This window comes from Mytilus galloprovincialis, chromosome 7 (assembly GCF_965363235.1).
Source record: "Mytilus galloprovincialis chromosome 7, xbMytGall1.hap1.1, whole genome shotgun sequence".
Taxonomy (NCBI): Eukaryota; Metazoa; Mollusca; class Bivalvia; order Mytilida; family Mytilidae; genus Mytilus; species Mytilus galloprovincialis.
The window spans coordinates 33,086,277-33,113,885 of NC_134844.1; the positions used below are offsets into that span (position 1 = coordinate 33,086,277).

The 27,609-nt window shown below is 33.7% G+C and overlaps 1 protein-coding gene across 2 annotated transcripts; it reads left to right on the top strand.

Annotated features, from left to right (window-relative positions):
• The first annotated feature begins 571 nt into the window (after nucleotides 1-571).
• On the top strand, nucleotides 572-23,223 carry LOC143082802 (excitatory amino acid transporter 1-like). Of its 2 annotated transcripts, XM_076258654.1 has the most exons (11): nucleotides 572-827; nucleotides 1,218-1,292; nucleotides 14,199-14,321; nucleotides 14,644-14,725; nucleotides 16,429-16,471; nucleotides 17,462-17,588; nucleotides 18,343-18,469; nucleotides 19,078-19,311; nucleotides 21,188-21,385; nucleotides 22,147-22,281; nucleotides 22,962-23,223. In XM_076258654.1, exons 1-11 carry the CDS (start codon nucleotides 683-685, stop codon nucleotides 23,164-23,166), a joined length of 1,494 nt encoding a protein of 497 aa, XP_076114769.1. In that variant the 5' UTR covers nucleotides 572-682; the 3' UTR covers nucleotides 23,167-23,223. The 2 variants fall into 2 exon arrangements, with proteins under 2 accessions (XP_076114769.1, XP_076114770.1); XM_076258655.1 differs by lacking the exon at nucleotides 14,199-14,321.
• Nucleotides 23,224-27,609: the final 4,386 nt, after the last annotated feature.

The window sequence follows — 27,609 nt, forward strand, 5'->3', positions numbered from 1 at the left end:
GTTATAATTTATTGTAATCAGGGATTTTACAAAATCCCTAGCTCTATTTTCAGTGAATTTGTAAAATCCCTAACAATTTCAGGGACTTTACAACACCACTGAAACCGTTAGTGATTTTACACAATCACTGATTAGTCCAGTGATTTTACAAATTCCCTGTAACATATGTTATATATACTGACTAATCAACGATGAACAATAAAATACTACGCATTTTAGCTAGTGCAAAGTTTCAAAGTGTAAGCAAAGTTTGCAAACGTACGTGTGCTCGCTTAATCGTTTGTGTTACCAGAAAGTAATGCACTCTTATATTTCATTCATTGACTTATTTGCATGTTGTATTATGCAATTGTCTCTTCGTAAATATTGCTTTATCTGTGGATCATGTCAAAACAATATCATGTCTGGACAAATGAACTCAGGAATAAAACTGACAGTTTAATAAATTAGTTTTGTACAATTTTCGAACAATAATGTCGTACAATGAAGCATTTGTCAAAGATGAAATATTTGTTTTTATTGCGTGTAGGTAAATATATACATTTGTTATGCAGACAACATTGAGAGACAACATCAACAGGTTGATACTACAATGTACCTATATCTGGAGATTAATTCATACAATTAGAACACGGGCTATGTACTGATAAACTGTCAGTATCAAATTACTACAAGAGTGAAAATGGCGTCAAGTGATAAAAGTTGTTTATATTTCATAAAAACCAATCTCTTGGTGATTTTAACACTTATTGGAGTAGTTATTGGATTCGCTATTGGAATTTCTGTCCGTGAACTTCACCCTTCTGCAGATGCTCTCATGTGGATCGGTAAGTTTCTCTCTATATATCATAAAATTTAATATGGATATATTTTTTCTGCATAATAAAATGGCTGTACCAAGTTTAATAGGAATATGATTCGTTTGATGTGCTTGAGCTTTTATTAGATTTTGCTTTTTGAGTAGCGATTTTCCGTTTTGAATTATCATCGGAGTTCAGTATTTTTGTGATTTTACTTTTTTGTACATATACGTTAATATTTAGACATGAAAATATTACTACAATGTGTTATTGAAATAAGTTGCTTATTCGCTATAAATGCAAAATTGCCATATGAATTTTATGTGTGGTAATTTAGTCTTAACGCAAACTTCTACAATACATAATATTAACAGGGATTTATCACAAAACTAATACAAAGTGTCTATTGTTCCACAGGTATCCTTGGTGAGCTCTACCTTAATGTCATTAAAATGATGATTGTTCCACTGGTTGCATCTTCTATAATATCAGGTACTTTTATTCTATAAAGTCATAAAGTCCTGCTAATACGTATTATACGAGTGACATAAATCTTAAAGAATAGAAAAACAATTCTTCTAAATCAAACAATTAGCTGACTATGCGGTATGGACTTTGCTCATTGTTAAAGGCTGTACGATGATCTATAGTTGTTAATTTCTGTGCCATTCGGTCTCTTGTGGAGAGTTGTCTCGTTGGCAATCAAACCACATGTTCTTAATTATAATTTAGAAGTTTATTTCTTAATATTTAAAGAAAATTGAAGTTCTTCAAAAATGTTTCTTAAAATGCTCAAGGCAACGTTGGTGAGTGTTGTTGTTTTTTTGTTGTTTTTTGCAGAAACAGCCTTCGCTTGAAGCTTTGATATTTGCCCTATGACACTGGTATATGCAAATAGGGATCATTTTGCTGTCCTATGTTTAGAAAACACATTCACTATTGTCGTATCAGGAAGAAATAGTTTGTCAAAATTAAAGAAAGAAAAAGAAAAAGAAAAAATTGCGGGTTTTTTTCTATTCAAACTATTTTTTTTTAAGTCATGGAAGTCAGCTGACATTAATCTTAAATCAGAGGCAAAATTGCAATCATTAACCTTCTTTGGGAACGACCCAGTTGATCTGTGTATGATTTTAACGAATTATGAATAACGCTATTGCTCTTTTTGTTTAAAAAAATGTTAGACAAGGTTCACAAGGTTATGCGTTTTAGACTGCTTATAACCATAATAACGTCTTTTAAATGCTAAATCCGTTGGATGTGTACTGATTGATATTTTGTTTAAGTGAACTTAATTTACATATACATTTTTTGCTTATTTATTCATAGATAGACTTTGAATTAACTTTCAGTAACTGCGAGTACTTTTATTTCAGTGCTTTGTATGCATGGTTTTTCTGCTAGTTGTGTTTGTGCCTCATACCGATCTTTTGAGTTAAGCCAAATGTTGCTGATTTTATAGTTAGTTCTTATGTTGCACTGTGAAAACCACTGTTTCATTTTTTTTTTGGAACTTTTTTTTTCACGGGGGGAGAGGTTGTGTGCATAGATACAAGTTAAAGGTCGCCACCTTAAGTATGTGCCTGTCTCAAGTAAACAGCCTGTTACTGTAGTTCTTTGGTTGTCGTTAGTTATTATCTGTCATACTTGGGGTTGTTTTGTGAATTGATTTTGTTATCAATTGGGCCGTTAATTTTCTCGGTTGATTTGTTTTCTACTTTTAATGTTGGGGTCTTTTATATCCCACTGTATATAATAGTATATATACGGTCTGCGTTTTTCTCATTGTAAGCTCACCTGGCCCGAAGGGCCAAGTGAGCTTTTCTCATCACTTGGCGTCCGTCGTCGTCCGTCGTCGTCGTCGTTAACTTTTTACATTTTGAACTTCTTCAAGAGAACCACTGAATGGAATGAAACCAAACATGGCATGAATGTTCCTTATGAGGTGCTGACTAAGTGTTGTTACTTTGTAGCCGATCCATCATCCAAGATGGCCGCCAGCGGGGGACTTAGTTTAACATAGGACCGTATGGGAAATGCATACAAATGACTTCTTTTAGAGAACCACTGAATGGAATGAAACCAAACATGGCATGAATGTTCCTTATGAGGTGCTGACTAAGTGTTGTTACTTTGTAGCCGATCCATCATCCAAGATGGCCGCCAGAGGGGGACTTAGTTTAACATAGGACCGTATGGGAAATGCATACAAATGACTTCTTTTAGAGAACCACTGAATGGAATGAAACCAAACATGGCATGAATGTTCCTTATGAGGTGCTGACTAAGTGTTGTTACTTTGTAGCCGATCCATCATCCAAGATGGCCGCCAGCGGGGGACTTAGTTTAACATAGGACCCTATGGGAAATATATACAAATGTCTTTTTTTATAGAACCACTGAATGGAATGAAACCAAACGTGACATGAATGTTCCTTATGAGGTGTTGACCAAGTGTTGTTACTTTGTAGCCGATCCATCACCCAAGATGGCCGCCAGCGGGGGACTTAGTTTAACATAGGACCCTATGGGAAATATATACAAATGTCTTCTTTTAGAGAACCACTGAATGGAATGAAACCAAACATGGCATGAATGTTCCTTATGAGGTGCTGACCAAGTGTTGTTTCTTTGTATCCAATCCAACATCCAAGATAGCCGCCAGCAGGGGGACTTAGTTAAACATAGGACCCTATGAGAAATGCATACAAATGACTTCTTTTTGAGAACCACTGAATGGAATAAAACAAAACATAGCATGAATGTTCCTTTTCAGGTGCTGACCAAGTGTTATTACTTTGTAGCCGATCCATCATCAAGATGGCCGCCCACGGGGGACTTAGTTTAGCATAGGACCCTACGGGAAATACATACAAATGTCTTCTTTTAGTGGACCACTGAATGGAATGAAACTAAACATAGCATGAATGTTCCTAAGGAGATACTGACCAAGTGTTGTTACTTTGTTGTCATTGCAACATCCAAAATGGGCACCAGTAGGGGAACTTAGTTTAACATAGTACCCTATGGGAAATGCATACAAAAGTCTTCTTCTTATTAAGAACCACTGAATTGAATGAAATCAAACATAGCATGAATGTTCCTTTCCTTATGAGGTGCTGGCCAAGTGTTGTTACTTTTAGCCAAATTTTATATTTTTTTATATTATTTCAAAAAAAAAAAGTAGAATCAGGTGAGCCATACAGGCTCTTGAGAGCCTCTATTTTTAAAGACCGTACGGTTGCCTATAATTGCTAATACCACTTCATTTATACTTTGGTGGATCATAATCTTAATCCGGAATGCTCGAAACCGAATATTTGAAAGGCAATTATTATTAAAAACCCAATAGTTGCATGAAGTGCTATACAATCAAAAAGGAGCAAAAACCAGCAAGTTATTTTAACTTGTCATCTTATTAAAAAAGGCAAATTCTTCCAAAAAAATATGTCAGTTAATACCAGACAACTATATGTATATGTTACCTTGTATGTAAATTTTGTGTTACCATATATGTATATGTACATATAGATGTTTCACCTTTTGATGTGCCAACTTTCTATCAATGATTGATGGGTGAGATACAGAAAGTCACCTACATCTAATTTAGAACCAAACTACAACTAAATAGGGACTTTTGGTTTTGTGGATATAAATATTTAAAGGTCGAAAAAAAATATAAATACAGTTGAAGCAGGCAAAGAGACGATTTTTCAATCTACATAAGATAATTATTTATTTATCTTTTTATCTATTTTTGGCTGACATAAGAAAGTCTTTCCGGTTGGAAGATAAAATACCTTTTAACCCCGCCTTGTAGTCTGTATGTGCCTGTCCCAAGTCATGATTCTGTAGTTCAGTGGTTGTCGTTTGTTGCTTTGTTACATATTTGTTTTTCGTTAATACGTTTATACATTAGGCCGTTAGTTGTTTGACATTTGTCATTTCGGGGTATTTTACAGCTGACTATGCGGTACAGGCTTTGCCCATTGTGAAAGACCGTAGGTTGGCCAGTAGTTTCTGTGTCATTTCGTCTCTTGTGGAGAGTTGTCTCAGTGGCAATCTTATCACATCTTATTTTTTATGTATATAATATAAACGTTCTGCCCCTAAATTTACACCTAAAAAGCAGGAATGCCACATGTATTTATATCCTTAAGCTTTTTCACATTTTTTTAGAATTCTGTTCCGTCAATTAAGTATTGTCTTTATTCTCTTCTAATGTAGAACTGCTGTATTCGAATAGTTTTACGACAGGACAAACAATATAGTTCATATGATGTATCTTCGAATTGAATATGATTCGGTGCATTACGTTTGCGCGCATTACCATTACATTTGCGCGCAAAAATCATTACGTTTGCGCGCATTATTTTTGGCAGGTAAACTCAGGTAAAATACAGGTAATAATACTAATTCATTTATTAATTTGAGCAATTATTTACAAGTATCGGTACCCCTTCCGTCAGGGTAAGTCTGCTAAGGCACCTATTTTGAAAGAATTCAATCAGTAATATTTTAGGGAAAACACGGTTAATAATAATTATTTATTCATTTATTAGGGCCCCGCCAAAGGCGGGTCGCCCTATAGTGATCAGTCTGTCCGTCCGTCCGTCCGTCCGTCCGTCCGTCCGTCCGTCCGTCCGTCCGTCCGTAACACTTTGTAATAACTTTGTGTCCGCTCCATATCTAGAGAACCATTATGATTTCATACTTTATACTTTACATGTTTATTAACCACCACCAGAGGGCGTGTCATGATGTATGTACAACTTCCTAGGTCAAAGGTCAAGGTAAAAAAACTTTGGTTTCAGTTGACAACCCTGTGTCCTGTGGTGAAGATCGTGTCCGCTCTATATCTTGAGAACCGTTATGATTTCAAAGTTTATACTTGACATGTATATGAACCAACACCAGAGGGTGTGTCATAATTTATGAACGACTGCCTAGGGCAAAGTTCAAGGTCAAAAACTTTGGTTTCAGTTGACAACCCCATGTCCTATGGTAAAGATTGTGTCCGCTCTATATCTTGAGAACCATTATCATTTTAAAGTTTATACCTGAAATGTATATAAACCAACACCAAAGGGTGTGTCATAATTTATGTGCAACTTCCTAGGTCAAAGGTCAAGGTCAAAAACTTTGGTTTCAGTTGACAACCCCGTGTCCTATGGTAAAGATCGTGTCCGCTCTATATCTTGAGAACCGTTATCATTTCAAAGTTTATACTTGACATGTTTATAAACCAACACCAAAGGGTGTGTCATAATTTATTTACAACTTCCTAGGTCAAAGGTCAAGGTCAAAAACTTTGATTTCAATTGACAAACCCATGTCCTATGGTAAAGATACAATTTTTTAATGCACATTATTCACAGCGGGGCCCACAGAGATGGCTCCCATCTCAATGATATCTAGTTTGTTCAATCGTTTACAAGTATCAGTATCCATTCCGTTAGTCTAAGTCTCCTAAGGCATGGAAAAAAGGAGATAAAGCTGCATATTTTTTTTTTTTGATTTTCGGATACAATTCAATAAGTCAAAGGTGTATGCAAAATTTTAAGAAATCTGTGACATAGCCCATTTATTATAGCTTGACCTTAAGCTATAACGGGGTTTAAAATTGGTTTTAGAATTCAATATGAACAATATATAATTTGAATTAATAAAGTATTTTCAAAACTAATAATTGATAGTCATATAAAAAAGAAGATGTGGTATGATTGTCAATGAGACAACTGTCCACAAGAGACCAAAATGACACAGACATTAACAACTATAGGTCACCGAACGGCCTTTAACAATGAGCAAAGCCCATACCGCATAGTCAGCTATAAAAGGCCCCGATATGACCAAGTAAAACAATTCAAACGGTAAACTAACAGCCTTATTAAATGGGCATTCAAAAAATCAGAATGTGAATATATATGTTCAAACTCTTTTAGGTCATTTTTTAGTAGCAATAAACAAAAAAACTATGTTAATTGGACATGCTTTGATACTATATATGCCCTTGAATTTTTACTAGATAACATTTTTGTTCGCTTTGGGGATTCCGTATATCGTCAGATTATCGGAATTCCAATGGGAACTAACTGTGCACCACTTATTGCGGACCTGTTTTTGTATTGTTATGAGTTACAATTTATGACAAAAATAAGCAAAGACCCATCGAAACAACATCTGATAAACAAATTTAATAATACTTTTAGATATTTGGATGATATTTTGGCTCTCAATAATGACGACTTCAGTATGTATATTAATGAAATTTATCCTGTTGAACTTACTTTAAATAAAGCTAATACTAACAATGACCACTGCCCTTTTCTCGATCTTGATATCTATATCACTAATGGAAAGCTGAATACTAAAATTTAGGATAAAAGGGACGATTTTTCATTTCCTATCGTTAATTATCCGTTTTTAGATGGTGACGTTCCCTTGTCACCATCTTACGGTGTTTATATATCTCAACTTTTACGATTCGCTCGTGTATGTAACAATGTTTTAGATTTTAACGAGAGAAATTTATGTATTACTGAAAAATTATTACACCAGGGTTTTCGATATCACAAACTAGTCAAAACCTTTACTAAATTTTATCATCGGTATAAAGACATCATTCGTAAATATAGCTCAACATGCCGACTTCTAATACGTTCAGGTATTTCACATCCAATTTTTTATGGAAATATTCTTTATAAAGCACAAAGGTGTCAGTATTCACCTCAGAAACTTACAAAACCTTTGAATAGACTTATTAAGAAGGGATATAATTACGATACTGTTGTCAAGTCATTACAAATTGCATATTTTGGCGTTAATATTGAGTCACTGATAAGGTCTTTGCATCGGAGCTAAACACATTTATTCTAAAAACAGTTATTGGCATGACACGGGTTATGTTCTTCTCATATATGTTATGATGGTATGATACTAAACCCCTAACGGGAAGGATTGTGCCTGATGTTCATATGATGAAATCATAATCTTTCAGTCAGTTTAATTGAAGTCTGGAGCTGGCATGTCAGTTAACTGCTAGTAGTCTGTTGTTATTTATGTATTATTGTCATTTTGTTTATTTTCTTTGGTTACATCTTCTGACATCAGACTCGGACTTCTCTTGAACTGAATTTTAATGTTCGTATTGTTATGCGTTTACTTTTCTACATTGGTTAGAGGTATAGGGGGAGGGTTGAGATCTCACAAACATGTTTAACCCCGCCGCATTTTTGCGCCTGTCCCAAGTCAGGAGCCTCTGGCCTTTGTTAGTCTTGTATTATTTTAATTTTAGTTTCTTGTGTACAATTTGGAAATTAGTATGGCGTTCATTATCACTGGACTAGTATATATTTGTTTAGGGGCCAGCTGAGGGACGCCTCCGGGTGCGGGAATTTCTCGCTACATTGAAGACCTGTTGGTGACCCTCTGCTGTTGTTTTTTATTTGGTCGGGTTGTTGTCTCTTTGACACATTCCCCATTTCCATTCTCAATTTTATTATTTATGTATGAACGAAAAACAAATATGTCAAACAAACGACAACCACTGAATTACAGCGGATGAAAGACATCTAATAATAAAACAAATATCGTAGATATTTATCAAATGATTTGCATGTACATGTATACATAAACTAGACACATTTTGTCTAGACAGTGACTTGTCTTTTTCTATTGCAACGATAGTTTCATTATTCTAATCATTTTTATTGTAAGTACGTATAATATTATGACTCTTATATACTTATCTTGACGTAAGACAATAATTTGATGTAAGACAACGACCTACTTTTTCACTTCAACACTTCTTTGTGTTATAATGTGCATGACGTTGAATAATCTACTACTATTAGTTTTATCATAATCTATACAAGCACTTTATAATTTTATAAAATTGCCCGTTGCAATGGGTCAATATGTACAAAAGTTTGCTATATGTACAGTTTTAAAACTTTTTGAACTTTCGAAGGACATGTTCAATTGAAGAATAAATTGAAATTTCGACCGTACACCTCTGTCAATTGATGGAGTAGTTAATCGCTTGTTTCAACGGTTAACCATGCAAATCTGTTACCGGATGGGGTGGTCGCTTTTTCAAACTTCACGCTTTTGTCTCTGATGGAGTTATTGCATGTTCCATCCGTACCGTGATATCCAAAATCTAACACATTCGTCGCTTTTTCCACCTGTACTCCTCCGCCATCATCTGTTAAAGTTTTTGTTCGCTTATCCCATAAGCTTCCGACACCTCATTTAAACTGTACGCTCTGTCATCTGATGGAGCAACTGTTACGATTAAACCTACAATACACATGTTTAAAAAGAAAAGATGGCATGTCGCAAGCCTCGATCAAAACCATCAAACGCTAGAGAGCAATATGATCCATAAAAAAACGATGTTTTGCTAATACAGGTAAAGCCATCATCTGAATTTTTCGGTATAATCCTCATTTCTGAGTAATACACATAAACACACAATTGTTTGTTGCTATCGTAAATGCAGTAGCTAAATGATGAGTGTATTTACAACCACTGGGTCGATGCCACTGCTGGTGAAGATCTATTTCCCCAGGTCATCACCAGTTCAGTAGTCAGCACTTCTGTGTTGACTTGACTTATCATTGATATGTTCATAATTCATGTAATTATAAATTAACTGTTAACAACATTTTGAATCTTTGAAATACTTAAAGGCTTCCTCAGGAATGAATTACCTTTAGTTAGCTGTATTTGGCAAAACTTTTAGGAAATTTTTGGTCCTCAATGCTCTTCAACTTCGTACATTATTAGGCCTTTTTAACATGTTTTGATTCGAGCGTCACTGATGACCCTTTAGTAGACGAAACGCGCGTCTGGCATAAATATGAAATGTCAATCCTGGTATCTATGATGAGTTTATAAACTACACTTTATGAGATCATTATTTTAGACTTGTTTCTACATCATAGAGTATGTTTCAATTTATTCATAGTTATTGGTAGGACTCACGGAGGGTATGGTTGTCCTGCGAGAGAACGTTCTGTGCTGGTGATTTGGTCCTGTCAGGTGCTGGTGGGTCCTGATTCTGTGCTGGTGGGTTTGTTTACATTGTATCAGGACGGCAATAAAACGACTGTTTTGTTGCTTAATTTTTCTCTGATGCGTCATAAGTACCATGCAAAGTATATTACAACAATATTATATTGCAAAAGTCGTGCAAGTTCCTTAAACGGAATTGTCCTGACGCTGTGCTGGTGATAAGAAAAACGGTCCTGGTTCTGTGCTCCTATGTCCTGGTTCTGTGCCTTTATATTTTAGTTAAAAGTGGCATATATTCAAGATCATTGATACTGTTATTGACTAATTAACTGTTGTCTGCTTTCTTGAAATTGACATTGTTGTGAATCTGTTTACTGTTATTATGAGAGAAAAAATACCCCTATTTTTTTTTTTTTTTTTTTTTTTAAGTTAACTGTAATCTTATTTATTGGCCTGTTAATGGAACCCTTCTTGCCCCCTTTTAAGATAAGAAAATATGTTTACGATTTTCGGGATTACGATCATTTTGCAAGATCACCAAAATACGTTGTAATTTATACAATACTTATATAAAGTAGATGATGTGCGTTTGAATCATATGACTTTAGCAGCTTAAAACACATTTGTTTGTGAACAATTTAGTGCTGACTATAAGAATGACAATAGTATTGCGGGTTTGTTTGTTTGGTTTTTTTTTTTTTTTTTTTGGGGGGGGGGGGGGGGATGGGGGATAAGTTAGAGCGAGGTTACAGTGAAAGTTTTAAGCTTGGAATAGTTTCTCGTAAGATTTAAAAGTTGTATTTTAAAAGACAAATGTATCTTATAGCTATTAAGAATCACTTGCTGTATCTGTAAGATTTTTTCAACATAATTTTTTTGTCTGAACGGTTATCAGGTATTTTTTTTTCGAAAGTTCGATAGAACACTAAAAGAAATTCACTATTTTATGAAAGGGCAGACTAGAATATGTCAGAGAATGAAGACGAGATAACCTTTGTACAGAGATTTTTGTTATGTTTAGCATGGGATCAACACAAGGGTACATTATCCTTAAAGATCTATTTAAAAGTATTTGAAACTACCGTTTGCTTTGTTAATTGTGCCTTTAATTTCAAATATTTAAAATATCTCGTAGTTTCATACTACCAATTGAGTATAAAACAAGTATATAAGTTTAAAAAAAAGAAATTCTTAGATTAAACACCTACATTTAACTTTAAAAGGTCATAACAGTTTAAAACAATACAAATCTACACACACAAAAAAAATGGCTTACTTTCAACTGGTTATCAACCCGAATCGCTATAAGATCATATATAAGCTCACCTGTGTCGAGGTGTCGTGTGAGGTTCATGTATTGTCTTGGAGTCCGCAATTACAAAAAGATCTTTTCTGAAATTACTTGACCAAATGTTACCAAATGATTTTTCAAGAGTGAATCTAGGAAAAACAATATTCATCAACAAACATGACCACTGTCTGTTAAAATGTATTCGAGTTTTTAGTTACAGCCGATTCCATTGAGTATGTAGGCAAAGGTAATATCTTTGGTTAGCTTGCTTGTTAGCTAAACCGTGAAGTCATTGTTAGGTAAGGTATACTACCCTCCTTTCGAAGTAGCCTGGTCCTACATACAGAAAGATGTGTCATTTGTCGGACTAGTCTACTCGTAAAGTTTACATAACCTAAAAATGACTTTTCTGTTCAGCAAGCAAGATAACCAAAGATATTCCATTTGTCTACACACTCATTGAATTCGGCTTTAATATTGCAAAAGTTCAAGCAATTAGGGCAAAACCTACCGAGTAAAAAAAATCAAAATGCCAATGTCTATCTACCTTGCACATTTCAGAAAATTCAGATCAGATAACGAAACTTGGTCCAGCAACATTTATAAGCAATTTTAGATTTTGACCCTCACAGTTTCCATTCACCACAAATATTCTCGTTACAACGAATCATTTTAAATACAAAAATACCAGTTGCAGCCTTTTGTTTATCTATTAATATATATGTATACGGATAAAGCTATGAAAGGCAGCAGGGTCACCAGGGTGAGGAGTCCTTGTCATCTGAAATAAATGCTAAGCATAGATCTAGAAAACGACAGATAATCATGACATTAAAAAAACTCTCTTCTTTTCGACTTTTTTCGAACAAATTGACACATAAAATGAATTATATAGTATTGTGGAATTTTTAACTTGTGTTCAATTCATTGGTTACACATTTTACTAGGATAACAATCCTGTCAAGTATGAGCTGGGGAAAATATTTCAGAAAAGAAGATGGAAATGTGAAAGTTTCCGTGCGTCAGGTGCAACAGCATACGAACAGCTAACATGCCTCGTCAGGGTGGAAGCTAAAAAGTCCACGAAAATTTGATTTAAAGCCTTTATTCGTTCCAACAAAGTTATTGAGATTTTGTTGAGGATTTAACCATCTACGACAACAAGAATTTTTTTTTTAGAATTTACAACTCTTCTATAAATATATGCAAAGCAAACCATTGATCAATATGATTGTTTGGATGTTTGTAAACGACAGGAAAGTAGTCTGTTTACTATATACTAGAATTTGTTTGGACAATAAACATTAACTTCAATTCCTGTCAGTTTGAATTTGTCCAATCAAATCCCAGTATGTATTGAAACTCCGCCTACCTATTGTTTGAAAACATCCAAGCAAACATAGCAAGCAAGTCAATCAAAGTTTTTTTTGCATGCTTTTATAGAAGAGCTGTACTATATAATGCAAAGAAGCGTTTAAGTCTTTCACCAAAAAAAAATACTATCAATTTCTTTTTGTCCTATGTAAACTTCCGTACCATTTCCTTCCATTTCCTTCCATCCATTTCCGTACCATTTCCTTCCATTTCCTTCCATCCATTTCCTTCCATTTCCTTCCATTCATGATCATTAAATTGAACTGTAAAATATTTCTCGGTACCTTCTTAATTCCTTTATAAGTCTTATGTAAACATAATTATGACAATAACTGTTGTTAGCACAAGCTTTACTGCACACTTTTAAAGTTCTGCTCCATCAGACATTAAAATGTGTACTTAAGTTTTCAGACTTTTTTAATCGACACGATTGGAATTTTTGTATATGAGAACATGCATGGTTTATCTATTAGTTGAAAATGAAGCTTTGAACTAGCTTTCAGTACCTGCGAGCATTCGATGTTCAATAATGTGTGTCTTTGTGTTATTATTTTATGTGATAAATTGTTGTGTTGGTACACCACTGTAACAATGAAGGAGGAAATGAGGAGGGTTGGTTGGGTGGAAGTGGGGAGGGGTATGCGGAGCGCTAACAAACATGTCTATGCGGCATGGGCTTTGATCATTGTTGAAGCATCAATGTAAGGGGCATTTAATATCTTAATAAAACTATTCTTATTTTAGATACTATATATTGTTATCTGATATTGGACGAAAGATGTTGCCCTTTTATGTAATTATGTAATACAAGTTACGATCATTTGAAAACACATATTAAACAGCCAAATGGATGCACAAGAGCTAAAATAGGAGTCATAGATCCTATTGACAACAATTATCTGCCCAATCTTATTGATTTTGTAACATTTGTTTCAAATATGACCAACTTCTTATCCAAAATCACCAGCACCGTATCAGGACCCACCAGCACAATGACAGGACCCACCAGCACAGTATCAGGACATGAATAAATTGAGAAAATGCTAAATTTTAATAAATTGCAATGTTTTTTTCACAAAATAGTTTTGTCGTGTGGATTGCGGTATAGAAAGCGGACTCTATGAGCATTTTTGTTTTATTTTTTCAGTTCTAGATTTTCTGAAAATGAGCATTTTTGTGTTACGCTTACTGAAACAGTTTAGAGGGTCAACTTTTTAATGGTTTACATATGAACCCATAAGAAACAAAATTGAAAAATCTCAACTGTTTTCTTCCATTTTTTATGAGTGAAAACGTCAAAAATCATCATTTTCGTCTTTGTTTACATTTTTTCATTGATCACCAGCACCCGTCAGGACCGAATCACCAGCACAGAACGTTCTCTCGCAGGACAACCATACCCACCGTGGGACTTTTAATTCTATGAATATGTGTTTCAATTCGTGAAATAGTTAGGATCAAAATTCCATAAAGATAATGATCTTGAGGGACAAGAATAGTGATGTTGAAAATTGGTGAAAAAAACTTATTTATTACTAGTATCTACCGCCACACTATGATCATGTGACTTTCTCAGAATCAGAGTTTGAAGGTATATATAATGCCATAAAGCCATGGAAAGGGCCATGTTATAATGTTTTTATCATGTGCATACGGCAAATTATATATGTTCTATCAGTTATATGTAAGTCGTATACACCAGTATATGTTTGTAGGTACAGCCTCACTAGACCCAAGGTTTAACGGGAAAATAAGTTTGGTGGGAATATCGTTTATTTTAATAACAAACTTCTTTGGAACAGTACTTGGAACCGTGCTATGTGTAGTTATAAATCCAGGTCAGTTTCTTTATACTTTCTTTTAAACTATGTATTTGTTCATTCATTCATTCATATTTATAGTTATTAACATGCAAAATATGCTCTAATGACCGTTATAGGGAAAAAAATTTCAAGAATCAAGAAGTTTGGCGAGTGTTTTTTTTTAACGGCAGGAAAAGTTTGCGTATAATAATATTTCTGAAAAATTTCCGAACTTATCTAGATTTGTAAATCGATATTTTAATATTGATCATTTTAAAGAAAAATCCACTCCATATTGATTATTCAAATTACTCATGATATACAATACCAGCTAATGCATATTAGCGTATCATTGTAGGTGGCAGATCATCACAATTGAGACCAGTTTCTGCAGCAAAAACCAACATACAAACACAGGATGTTTTCGCTGATTTATTAAGGTATTATATTCTAACACGAGTGCCATGGTACATACGATGAGTCATTAAGGGCATATGATAGTTAGTTCCATCGTTGATTTTTTTTCTAGAAATTTGGATAAACGGTCAATTTTAATGGGTACTTTTGTAATATGAATTGAAATATACCTTTATGACTTACTCAGTTTTGAAATAGTTTGATTTTTAATTTTCATATTTGAAGAGAAAATCCTGAAAAATCATAATAAAGGACTTTTGATGTAGCTATACTTTTGACCTTATCGCGAAGATTTAAAAACACCTCAGCGGGAAAATGAAAATGGCATCAGCTTTTCGACGCCAGTAATGTAAAAAATATTCAAGTTCGTAACTAGTTCATTGAATTAAAACAAAATATACACATGTAAGAACAAATTAGATAACTACCAAATCTATTAAACTCATCTTGTTTTTCAAAGAATGTAAATAAGATTCAAGATTCAAGGTTCTATCTATTATCTCAGACAAACACAGGGATACCAGAGGATTATATAATTACAAGATAAGATAAAATATAGTGAGACAGAACAGGCAAAACTAAAATACATAGTACGGAATTAAAAAAATGTGATTAATTGAAGTAATTCATAATTTTCTTTACGAAATTATATCATTAATTTTCTGTTGCACTTGTACGTTACATAAAGAAATCGAGAATAGATTTATTCGTGCTTGCATCAATCAAAAATTGATATGACTTTACATGTTACAGTTACCAAAACATGAAACTTATCACCTTTTTCCCTCATTACAAATTCTATTTTTAAAAAAGTAGTGTTCTTAAAAAAAATTAAATTTAACAACAGAATTGTATTCACCCTAAATGCATTTCGTATCTTTGCTAACCAATGGTGATAGTGCTGGTCTCTTTTTCGCTGTTTAGTTACCAAACATTATTTACAACTACTCATTGTTCCGTCAAAATTATGATTTTAATTATTGAATCCATGCACTCCACTTGAATTTGGCATGATTTTTCTGTGAAAAAGAAGACTAAAAAGAACATTTGACAGTTTGCTCTCTGCTTTGATAGTTCTGTCTCAGTAACGCGATCCATGAAACGAAAATCAAATAAGATAAGGTCATAACTGTTTCGTGCTGTGTTCCATTCTATGCTTCTAATGAGATAAAAGGGTCTCGTTATTTGGACCCCACTTTCCAATGACTATATAATTAAAGGAAATGAATAAAAACAACATGTGCTCCTTCACAAAACTGATATGTTTTTTTCTCTATAACCTCAATTATTCTTGTGTCGACATCTTTGTTCCTATCATAATCATTGAAATAGTACGTGGAATAGAATGTTGCTTCGACTATCAATATTGAAATAGATAAAGTTTAAGCAATACACAATAAGTAGATTGAGTATGTTCATGTGTGTTCGCTAATGAGACTAATATCCACTAGAATACAAAGCAACTATATATCACTTTACTGCGTTCAACAATGAGCAAGCAAATCCCCGTATATTGACCAAATAACCAAACAATTTTCCTTCATCAATAAATATACCAAACCAAGAACATATTTGACAGAGAATTGAAAATTCAAAATCGGACGAAGTGGTTTCCTTTTAACTAAGATCATGTTCCTATTGGCATAGTTAGTCGTATTTTGTCAAATCAATTAAATTAAAAGGCCTAATTTACAATGACCTATTCCAATGTTATTTTCTTTTTTAGAAATATTTTACCAGGAAATTTGGTCGCTGCTACTTTTCAAGTTGTAAGATTAATTTATATTTACACACCATAATAGTATCAAAATCTCATATAATGTTTCAAGAAACTTTTATTCAAACAACTAAAATAAATTACATATTAATTATATCTCGTGTAAACGTTGATTTCGTTTTAGATTTGACATTTTGCTTTGATTTGAATTTATGCTTTGAAACAGTTGAATGACAGCTGTAAGAGTAAATTGGGCAACTTTTGCAGATTTTTAGGCAATTTTTGAAACGGGAGATGGACATAATTTTGATTAGTGGAATGTCGTTTATTAATATATATTAGAGTTTTAATATATGGAAAAAAAAAAAAAAAAAAGGCATATGAAAAAGTAAGTGAACAATCGTACACACAAGATTTAAATATTTTGTTTCTTCCATTTAGTTATATAAAAAAAAACACTTCAAATAGAATGAAATTCAAAACAGTGTGGCTGTGGCCATTGATTGACACATTAAATTCATCCATTGACTGGGACAATTTAGGTGAACGTTTGTATGTAACGACCACTGATCACTATGTACTTTTTAAAGACACTTAAACTATGGGGTCACCAAAGGTTCTCAACACCTCAATAAAGTAATTCGAAAAAATTAATCAGAAATAGCACGATGTTTTGATTTATACCAATTATATAAATCAAAACATAAAGGTTATTCCTGATTATTTTTTCGAATTACTTTATAATTAAAGGCGTTAAGAAACCTTTGGTGACCCCACAGTTTAAATGTCTATCGTAGGTACGTCGTGAACAGTGGTCGTTACAGACAAACGTTCACGTAAATTGTCCCAGTCAATGGATGAATTTAATGTGTCAATCAATGGCCACAGCCACACTGTTTTGAATTTCATACTTAGTTACTTTCTGTCATTTTTGGTGAGTAACTGTTGCTAGCACTTAGAGTGTACGATAATCAGGTATACATGAAGCATATTTTTTTAATGTTTGAACCATTCAACAAAATTGTAACTTTTCATTTTCCAGACAATGACGAAGTACGAAATCGGTGAGCGTATTGTCAACACAACAATAAATGGGACTCACTCGCAGGATGTTATCTCTTTTATAAAGAGCAAAAATCTCGGTACTTCAAATAGTGTCAACATGCTTGGTACGTAAAAAGAAACATATAACGTTAACAAGGTTTATATGGAATTTTTGGATATAATACAAAATAAAACCAACTTGAACAATCAGAACATTCTTATAGATGGAAATGTTAAATAGTATAGCTATAGGATACACACTTCTTTATAAGAGAACTATCCAGTTTAATGTCATAAACTTGTAAACAAGTACAATCTAGTACATAGCAACACTCTGTTGAAGACTGGAGAAATCGTCGTGGCACTTCTGCCTTAACATAATGTCACTTTGATTTATATTATATGTTATCAATCATCATCCTTTACAGTCATAAGACTATCTTATCATTTGGTCTGTATCAGTATTCGTTGCAACTAAGTCCACTATTCTCTTGAAAATGTTTCTGTTTTTATCGTATACTAAAAAAAATGCACCCTTTATCTATAGGAATAATATGGACATAGGCACAATTGTAATCCGACTAGACAAAATCGACTGAGTTTCCCCGAATGTTATATGACGCACCTAACTGTCGGGGTGCTTTGCCGAACTATTCGGACCCTTCCCGACAAATATCAATGATTAAACTGACAACCCCATACATTTCTTACTATACTTCACCTCTGTCGCAGGTTAGAGTTGGGATTGAGCGCTCAATCCTACCTCTAACCTGCGACAGGGGTAAAGTATAGTAAGTTTACATTAAAGTGCAATGTAACTTGTAACAACTATTTCTAGTACTTCCGAACTACTGTTGATTACTTTTGTTTCCTTTTTAGGAATACTGGTCATAAGTTCATTTTTCGGGATGGCAACAGCAGCTACCGGTAAAATTGGACGTCCATTTTTCAAGTTTTTCTATGCAGCGACTGAAATAGTACTTGTAATTCTAGAAAAGATATTATGGTTTGTTTTATATTATGGAAATAGGAGTACATTATGCGAAAAGCTGTTCAATTAAACAGGTTTTCAAAATAATCGAGAATCATAAATACATCGTCTAAATCTAACATAGTACGTATAAAAATAAAGAGTTGCGGTTGCAATGCGACAACCATTCAACAGAGCTAGAACAAAATGGTAGCAAGCAACTATAGATCACTGTACGATCCTCAGCAACGAATAAAATCCATCACCGTATAGTTGTCTTTGAACGGTCCAAACATGAAAAATTTGAAACAATTCGAATGAGAAAACTAACGACCGACCTAATTCATAAAAATTACATATGAGCCAACGACAACCACGTGCACTGTACTATCGGCTCATAACTAGGGACAGACACATACAAAATGTGTTGGGGATAAATATGTTTGTGAGCGCTCAATCCTACCTCTAACCTGCGACAGATGTAAAATAGCACAAACAGCAAAATGTTGCGGCTGTATAATCATAGGTGGTCGTCTTTGTCGTCGTCCGAAGACATTTGGTTTCCAGACAATAACATGAGTGAGTATACATTTGAAAGTGTATGGATCGCTAGATGTATTCAAATTCATATTTTTTTCTTAAAGGTTTACGCCAATTGGGGTTGCCAGTTTAATCATGAGGGAAGTCGCGGGAGCAGATGATTTACAAGGAAACTTTATGAGACTTGGTATATTTATTGGTACCTTTATGTTGGGACAGGTTATAGCTCTGTTTATCGTTCTTCCAATTATATATGTTGTCATCGTCAGAAGGAATCCTCTGAAGTTTTTTACGTCTCTTGCAGAGCCAATGTTGATAGTCTTGGCCACAACTTTAACGTGAGCATTTATTTATGTATTATACAAAATTAAACAATACATTATGAAAAAACAAGATGTAAAAACACATTGAAATGAAAGTTTATTTAAGAATGGCTGAGATTGCTGTTAGCCAATCAAACTTACGTATTATAATGAACCATATACATTGTATGTACTTTAATTGTTATACTTTAAAAACTCTACTTAAGACATTCAAAACAGAATTATGTTTGCTGATACTTATAAAAACATACAATCTTTTTTTCAAAGATAAAGCTTATAAAACATGTTATCTCTTATTTCAGACATATTGGTATTGGTATATATCGACCTTTTTATTTTGCAAATTAAAAATCAATACAAATAACTGAGTTTTTGGTTGATATTGTTTTTGTATTGTTATGAGTTACAATTTATGACTAAAATTAGCAAAGACCCATCGAAACAACATTTGATACAAAAATTTAACGATACTTTTAGATATTTGGATGATATATTGGCTCTCAATAATGACGACTTCAGTATGTATACTAAAGAAATTTATCCTGTTGAACTTACTTTAAATAAACTAATACTAACAATGACCACTGCCCTTTCCTCGATCTTGATATCTATATCATTAACGGGAAGCTTAATACAAAAATTTATGATAAAGAGATGATTTTTCAATTCCTATCGTTACATTGTAATTATCCATTTTTAGATGGTGACCTTCCCTTGTCACCATCTTATGGTGTTTATATATCTCAACTTGTACGATTCGCTCGTGTATATAACAACGTATTAGATTTTAGCGAGAGAAATTTATGTATTACTGAAAAATTATTACACCAGAGTTTTTGATATCACAAATTGGTCAAAACATTTACTGAATTTTATCACCGGTATAAGGAAATAATTCGTAAATATAACTCAACATGCAGACATCTTATACGTTCCGGTATTTCACATCCATTTTTTTATGGTAATATTCTTTACAAAGCACAAACATGTCAGTATTCACCTCAAAAGCTTACAAAACCTTTAAACAGACTTAAGAAGGGATATATATGTAGTTACGATACTGTTGTCAGGTCATTAAAGATTGCATATTTTGGCTTTAATATTGATTCACTTATAGGGTCTTTGCATCGGAACTAAACACATTTATTTAAAAAAAAAACAGTTGTTGGCATGACACGGGTTATGTTCTTCTCATATATTTTATGATAGTATGATACTCAACCCCTAACGGGAGGGATTGTGCCTGATATTCATATGATGAAGACATAATCTTTCAATCAGTTTAATTGAGGTCTGGAGCTGGCATGTCAGTTAACTGCTAGTAGTCTGATGTTATTTATGTATTATTGTCATTTTGTTTATTTTCTTTGGTTACATCTTCTAACATCAGACTCGGACTTCTCTTGAACTGAATTTTAATGTGCGTATTGTTATGTATTTACTTTTCTACATTGGCTAGAGGTATAGGGGGAGGGTTGAGATCTCATAAACATGTTTAACCCCGCCGCAATTTTGCGCCTGTCCCAAGTCGGGAGCCTCTGGCCTTTTTTAGTCTTGTATGATTTTTAATCTTAGTTTCTTGTGTATAATTCGGAGTTTAGTATGACGTCCATTACCACTGTACTAGTATACATATTTTTAGGGCCAGCTGAAGGACACCTACGGGTGCGGGAATTCTCGCTACATTGAAGACCCATTTGTGGCCTTCGGCTGTTGTCTGCTCTATGGTCGGGTTGTTGTCACTTTGACACATTCCCCACGTTCTTTCTCATTTTATTATATAAACACATGTATCTACTAGTATTTATGAAATTTCAATATATAAGCTATATTTCCTTTTTTATTCTTTAAACATTATTTTCATTAAATCAATTCATAATATTTTTTCCAGATCTATAGCTATGCCTGAATCTTTGAGGAAATTAGAAGGACCATATAACAAAATAGACAAACGTATAACCCGCTTCATTGTTCCTTTAAATGCAGCTATAGGACGGACCGGAAGTTGTATATTTCTATCAGCATCGTGTGTCTTTATTTCACAACTAGAAAATCAAGATCAAAATGCGGGATCAATTGTACTCATTATGTATGTACAAAATCAAATTTGAAGCTAATTTTTACAGTAATTGATATTGTTTAAAAAAAAATCATTAAATTTACAAGAATTTTCTTTATTTAACATTGATATCTTGAACCTATTTCTAATGTTTTATGCAATGTTTGGACAGCAAATGATCATTCAATCCTGCTAAAGAGGAGCATCGGTGGCCAAGTGGTGTAAGTAGTTCTTCCACTGTAGTCAGTAGCCAGTCAACACTGATGTTGTGAGCTCGAACACCGCTTGCTCACGAATGCGGATGCACTCGACTCCCATCTATAACTGACTAGAATTATCAATTTTCCTATCGAATGTAGGTGTTTTTCTCCGGGCACTCCGACTTCCTCCACCAGTAAAAACTGGCCGCCACGAAATAGCCTTAAAGTGGCCCCTAAAAGTGATATTAAAACATCAACAATCAATCAATCCTTACAAAAAGCAAAATAACTTTTAGAAATTCCATGCGTCTGAATCGCAATTCTTTATCTTCCTTCATCAGAAACGCAGCCGCTTATACTCAAATATTTGTAAAAGCAAGTGATATATGAATACGTACCAACATAAGAAGCTAAATGACAAAAAGAATCATAAAATCAATTCATCTCATTTCCTTTAATTTTTTAATAAGTGTGTTTTATTCGTGCATATATAAGAACATACATGACATGTAACATTTTCTTATTTTTAACTATTTTCATATTCATGCAGACTACTAGTACCTCATTATATTAGTCGTTTTTAATCTTCAGTTTGTTAGTTACGCTGATGTCATTTGCTGTACCATCCATACCAAGTGGATCCCTTGTCACCATTATCATTTTACTGTCGGCTATAGGGATTCCGCCTGAGGCAGCATCTCTTTTATTTGCATTTGATTGGTTTTCGTAAGTATGGACGGTATCAATTCTTCCAAATGAGTTGTTTAGTTTTATTTGCACTTGCATAAAAGTACCAAACTTCGGGATTCGGTCCAGTTGTACTTCTGAATTTCATTTGGGTGTGTAAAAATCTATATTTATTATCAGTCTTTTACATTTTACGAAGTTGGTTGTCCTTCATGCAGTCATTTGGGTTGATTTTAAATACATATATAAGTAGTAATGCATGTGGTTGTTTAATTTTATATTTCCATTTTTGTGCTTCTTTGTTATATATTTGTTTGTTTTGTTCTGATTGAGATTGTGACACGGGGTGATGACTGTTGTACCCCTATTTTGACAATTGTAACTGTTATGTCTGTTTTGTTCACACATAGTTACAAATAAAATGGAATTTGACGCGACTGTCATATGATACAAGTGAGAGGTTTAGCGCTATAACACCAGGTTCAATTCACCAATTTCTAAATTTCAGAATGCGTGTACTAAGTCAGGAATATGACAGTTATTGTCCGTTCGTTTGATTTGTTTTATCATTTGATTTTGCCATTTGATAAGGGACTTTCCGTTTTGAATTTTCCTCGGAGTTCAGTATTTTTCTTATTTTATTTTTTCTTCTACATTTTATCTCGTCTCCCACTAGAAATTTATAAACTATCTGCTATACCAGCTTTGTTTTATTTCAGAGACAGAATGAGATCGTTAACTAACATATATTACCAATGCCTAACATCCGCTGTGACTTACAAGGTGTGTAAATCATCATTACGATCAATATGTGACGATGGAAAAGTTGGTCTGCATGACGATATTGAAGGCGAGACAATTATTCCAATTGTCGACGAAAACAATAAGGAAATAGAAATAAGAGCAGAATTTATATCTGTTTAGAACAGGGTATATTCCCTAAAATAAGTGATGTATTCCAAATCGGTAGAGAATAAACGTCAATCTAATTAAAAACCGATCTCTCATCGCTCTTGTTTCTGATATGTCGCGTGGGAGATCTAACGAAACCCGCTTTGAGGTCACATGTGAGTGACCTCGTAGGTGTGTCTTTTTCGACCAATGAAATTGAGTCTTCCACGATCTTGGAAGTTTAACGTAAGGCAAAGGGATGTAACTCATTTTATTTACGACGAAATCGTCAGTCATAATAATTCATAAACTTTTTTGATTGGCTTATTAATAGGTCGTCAACTCATTTGCATATCTTTATAAATTCATGACTTTTAGTTCACTCACATGTGACCTCAAAGCCGGTTTCGTTAGATCTCCCACGCGACATATCAGAAACAGAAGCGATGAGAGATCGGTTTTTAATTAGCTCCCACGCGACATATCAGAAACAGAAGCGATGAGAGATCGGTTTTTAATTAGCTCCCACGCGACATATCAGAAACAGAAGCGATGAGAGATCGGTTTTTAATTAGCTCCCACGCGACATATCAGAAACAGAAGCGATGAGAGATCGGTTTTTAATTAGCTCCCACGCGACATATCAGAAACAGAAGCGATGAGAGATCGGTTTTTAATTAGATTGAATAAACGTATGCTTGTATATAATTACGATCATTTTTTAATAAAAAAGATTTAAATATTATTATTCTGTCTTCGTATAGTACATATTGTATCGCTAAATTACTTCAGGATATATTTAGAAAATTACAGGAGTCTTGCTAAACGTCGGTGTAGTTTTCCCTCTTAAATAAGTCTGAATTCTAGATTTTTATACAAAAAAAGCCTGAGCCGACTCGATATTTGTGCAATAATAAAAAAAAAAACTATTCGCTTGAGTCTTTCTTACTTCTTAAACCATTGCAAGGCCGTAACTACCCTTGAGGCAAGTAATTGCCTCACTAAAATTTCGACACTGATTGTTTTTTTTATAAATATATATAAATATAATAGTCATTTGTTGTTCTGTCTCGACCTTAATTTCTATAACATGTTATCATTCCTTTTAAACTATTTTTCCTGGATATAACTCAGCATCTCAACGGGTGATGTTTCTCGATTACATTAACCTAGTAACTATAATCATCATGGATCTTTAGCCAGTATAAAACAGGCTCTTGCAGAAAAAGGAAAAGCGACACTGAAGGTAAAGAAGGAATAATTCTAGTAAAATAGTATTTTGTGAGTCTGAGTATTGCATATAACTTCATTAGGATAAGTAGACTGACAATCAAGTACTGGTCGTCGGAAGGGGGCAGTCCTGTCTGTGTATTCATTTCACGATCTTTAATCTTTCTCTTTACAGATAAATAAAATTTAAATAATACGAAACATGAATGCATGGATTAGCTTTTATCCATGATGATGTTTCTTTAACCTTAAAAATTGAAAGAATATTCCATATTCCAATTTGACATTATTGAGGAATGCTAGATCCTTTAACACAGGATTTTGTCTTTACTTATTCGGGACTACGGAATTTCATTTCTTTATATTCGGGGTGTCGGAATCGGACACCCCCAACCCCTAACCTCTAAATTCTGGAACTAAAATACCACCAACTATTTCCAGAAATAATTTGAAATTACGGAACTACATGTAAATGTCAAAAACTCCATTCCAATTCCCCTGTACCCATATCATATATATACTTACTCTATAGATAGAATCATATACATGTATCTTATCTCATTCTATCCCTAGTTTGTCTACTCTTTGTCAGCATAAAAGCAAGTTTAATATTTTGTAACTGCGACTGTATGATGGTGCTTACAAGAAAGCTTAATTCCCTTTTGCAAACAAAACTGTTACTATCGATGCTGCTACCGAATTGCTGATGGAGAAGGAATTGGAAGAAGTCATTGATCATTGTGTTGATGATAATGTGCTACCTTTAGAAACACAGACTGCCCTGAAACGACCGAAAACTTGGAAAAGAGCATACATGAGTGGCGAGAGACTGTGCGGTCTTGCCATGCTCCATGTTCATCGCGTAAGGATATCAGCAGACAAAATTTAGCAGATGTTTGTTCAATGTTCTAGCAGCAGACTCAAATCAGTGATATTTGTATGATTATCTTACATATAAATTTAAATAAAGTTGTTAAAAATTTGGTGTTAGTAATTAAAAGTTTTAAAATATGAAAAATTTATATGAAAAGTGTCCAAATTTAAAACATTATCAAACTCTCTAAAAATGCCTAGAATGCAGGATTTTGCACCATTCATTTCATACCCTCCAAAAAAAATTTTCGCCTCGCTTCGCTCGGCTCAATTATTTTGCCTCACTAAAATAAGATGCCTAGTTACGGCCTTGCCATTGGACATATGGAAAAGACTGTATTGGGTCGGTTCACATCTTTGCATTCGTTTGCATTAATGCCTTTCTTTTTAAAAAAAAAAGTGTTTCTTAAGCAATACGTAAATATTACTGATACGAGCAATGTATATACATGTTGAGATCGAATATGTATTAATAATATCTGAAAAGGGATGGGACAAAAGAGATCAACGAAATAATTCGGAAAAACAAATATAATATTCAAAACATGACCTTATCAAAATGACGAAAAGGAAATGAAACATGATCAAATATTATCATTTAATCGAACAAACTTGGTACCATTAAAATCCCGCTACAAATATTTGCACCTGTCCTACGTCAGGAATCTGATGTACAGTGGTTGTCCTCTGTTTATGTAGTTCGTATGTGTTTCTCGTGTCTCGTTTTTATATAGATTAGACCGTTGGTTTCCCCGTTTGAGTGGTTTTACACTAGTAATATTTTGGGGCCCTTTATAGCTTCTTGTTCGGTGTGAGCAAAGGCTCCATATTGAAGGCCGTACCTTGACCTATAATGGTTTACTTTTTTATAAATTGTTACTTGGATAAATACTTGTCTCATTGGCACTCATACCACATCTTCCTATATCTAAATATATAGGTCCTTGTACGGGCTTCGAAAATGAACAAATCCATACCTCATGGCAAACTATAAAAGATCCCGAAATGTAAAAATATAAAACAATTCAAACGAGAAAACTAATTGCATAATTTACGTTCCAAACATCAAACTGAAATTTAACATGATAAACAGCAATAAACGACAACCACTACATTACATGCACCTGACATATATATATATATATATATATATATATATATATATATATATATATATATATATATATATATATATATATATATATATATCTTGTTTGCAGGAGCCCAACATAACTCTTATCTTGCACAGTGGTTGTTCAACAGCACAACATAAGAACAAACTACAATGAGTTGAAAAGTGCTTTACTTCATTTGATCGCTGCAAAGCAATTGAACAAGTAACAAAAATTAATGCGACAAAGTACCGATCTTCTAGTACTCGTTGTTAAACTGGGAGCTTATTCTAAGCCAATTATAGACACTAATACAAAAAACACAGATCAAAAACATAATATCAATTCAATGGCTATAGTTGGAATGCGTCAAAAACAGTCCACAAAATCGTGACGCATTTCTACGCCTGTCCAAAGTGAGGAACCTCTAACCTTTGGTGTTCTTGTCGTTTTTTTATAATTTGAATTCATTTGTATGTATCGGGGTTTAATGTGGCGCCCATTTCACTGAACTGGTATAAATTATTGTGTTAATGCTAGCTAAAGACCGCCTCCTTGTGTTGTATATTATCACTGAGCTAAAGATCCATTGGTGGCCGAGGACTGTTTTGTGCTCTTTGGTGAGGTTGTTATCTCTGTCGATATTTTCCGTTTCAATTTTCTAATCTAAAGTCTTGTGCAATGCCAAAATATAAGTACCGACATGTTTTAAGTGTTTATAATTGTAGCAATAGGTCCGAGACCACAATTATTTCGTAGTGCATTTCTTTTAGAACATAAATGAAAATTAAAAAAAACCCAACTGCGCTTTCTCAAAGAAGCTTTTACTACTTTTGGGACAAATTATATCAAAATTATAGAAAACTTCATCGGCTCTAACTCAAAATATGGACAATTTTATGTTTAGGGCGTCTTGAAATCTTTTGACAGCTTCCGAAGTGCTAATTTTAAACCTTTCACAGCTGGACCAAATCACTACTTTCCTTTAAAATTCTGGACCCAAATTTTTTTACAGTGTAATTTCACCCCACTACTTTCCATTTGAGGCATTTGACATGGAGAAATACATTTGGAAGGGTTATAAAAATTAGTGGCAAGTAACCCACTGTCAACACTAGGGACTATATTCGTACGACAATTGTGGTCTCGGACCTAAGGGGACGACCATTTGATATTCTGGGGGGGGAGGTGGCAGGAGGATTTGTTTTTGATCGGTTATTTATTTTTGTAAACTTAAGAGGACAGATTATCTATTTTCTGC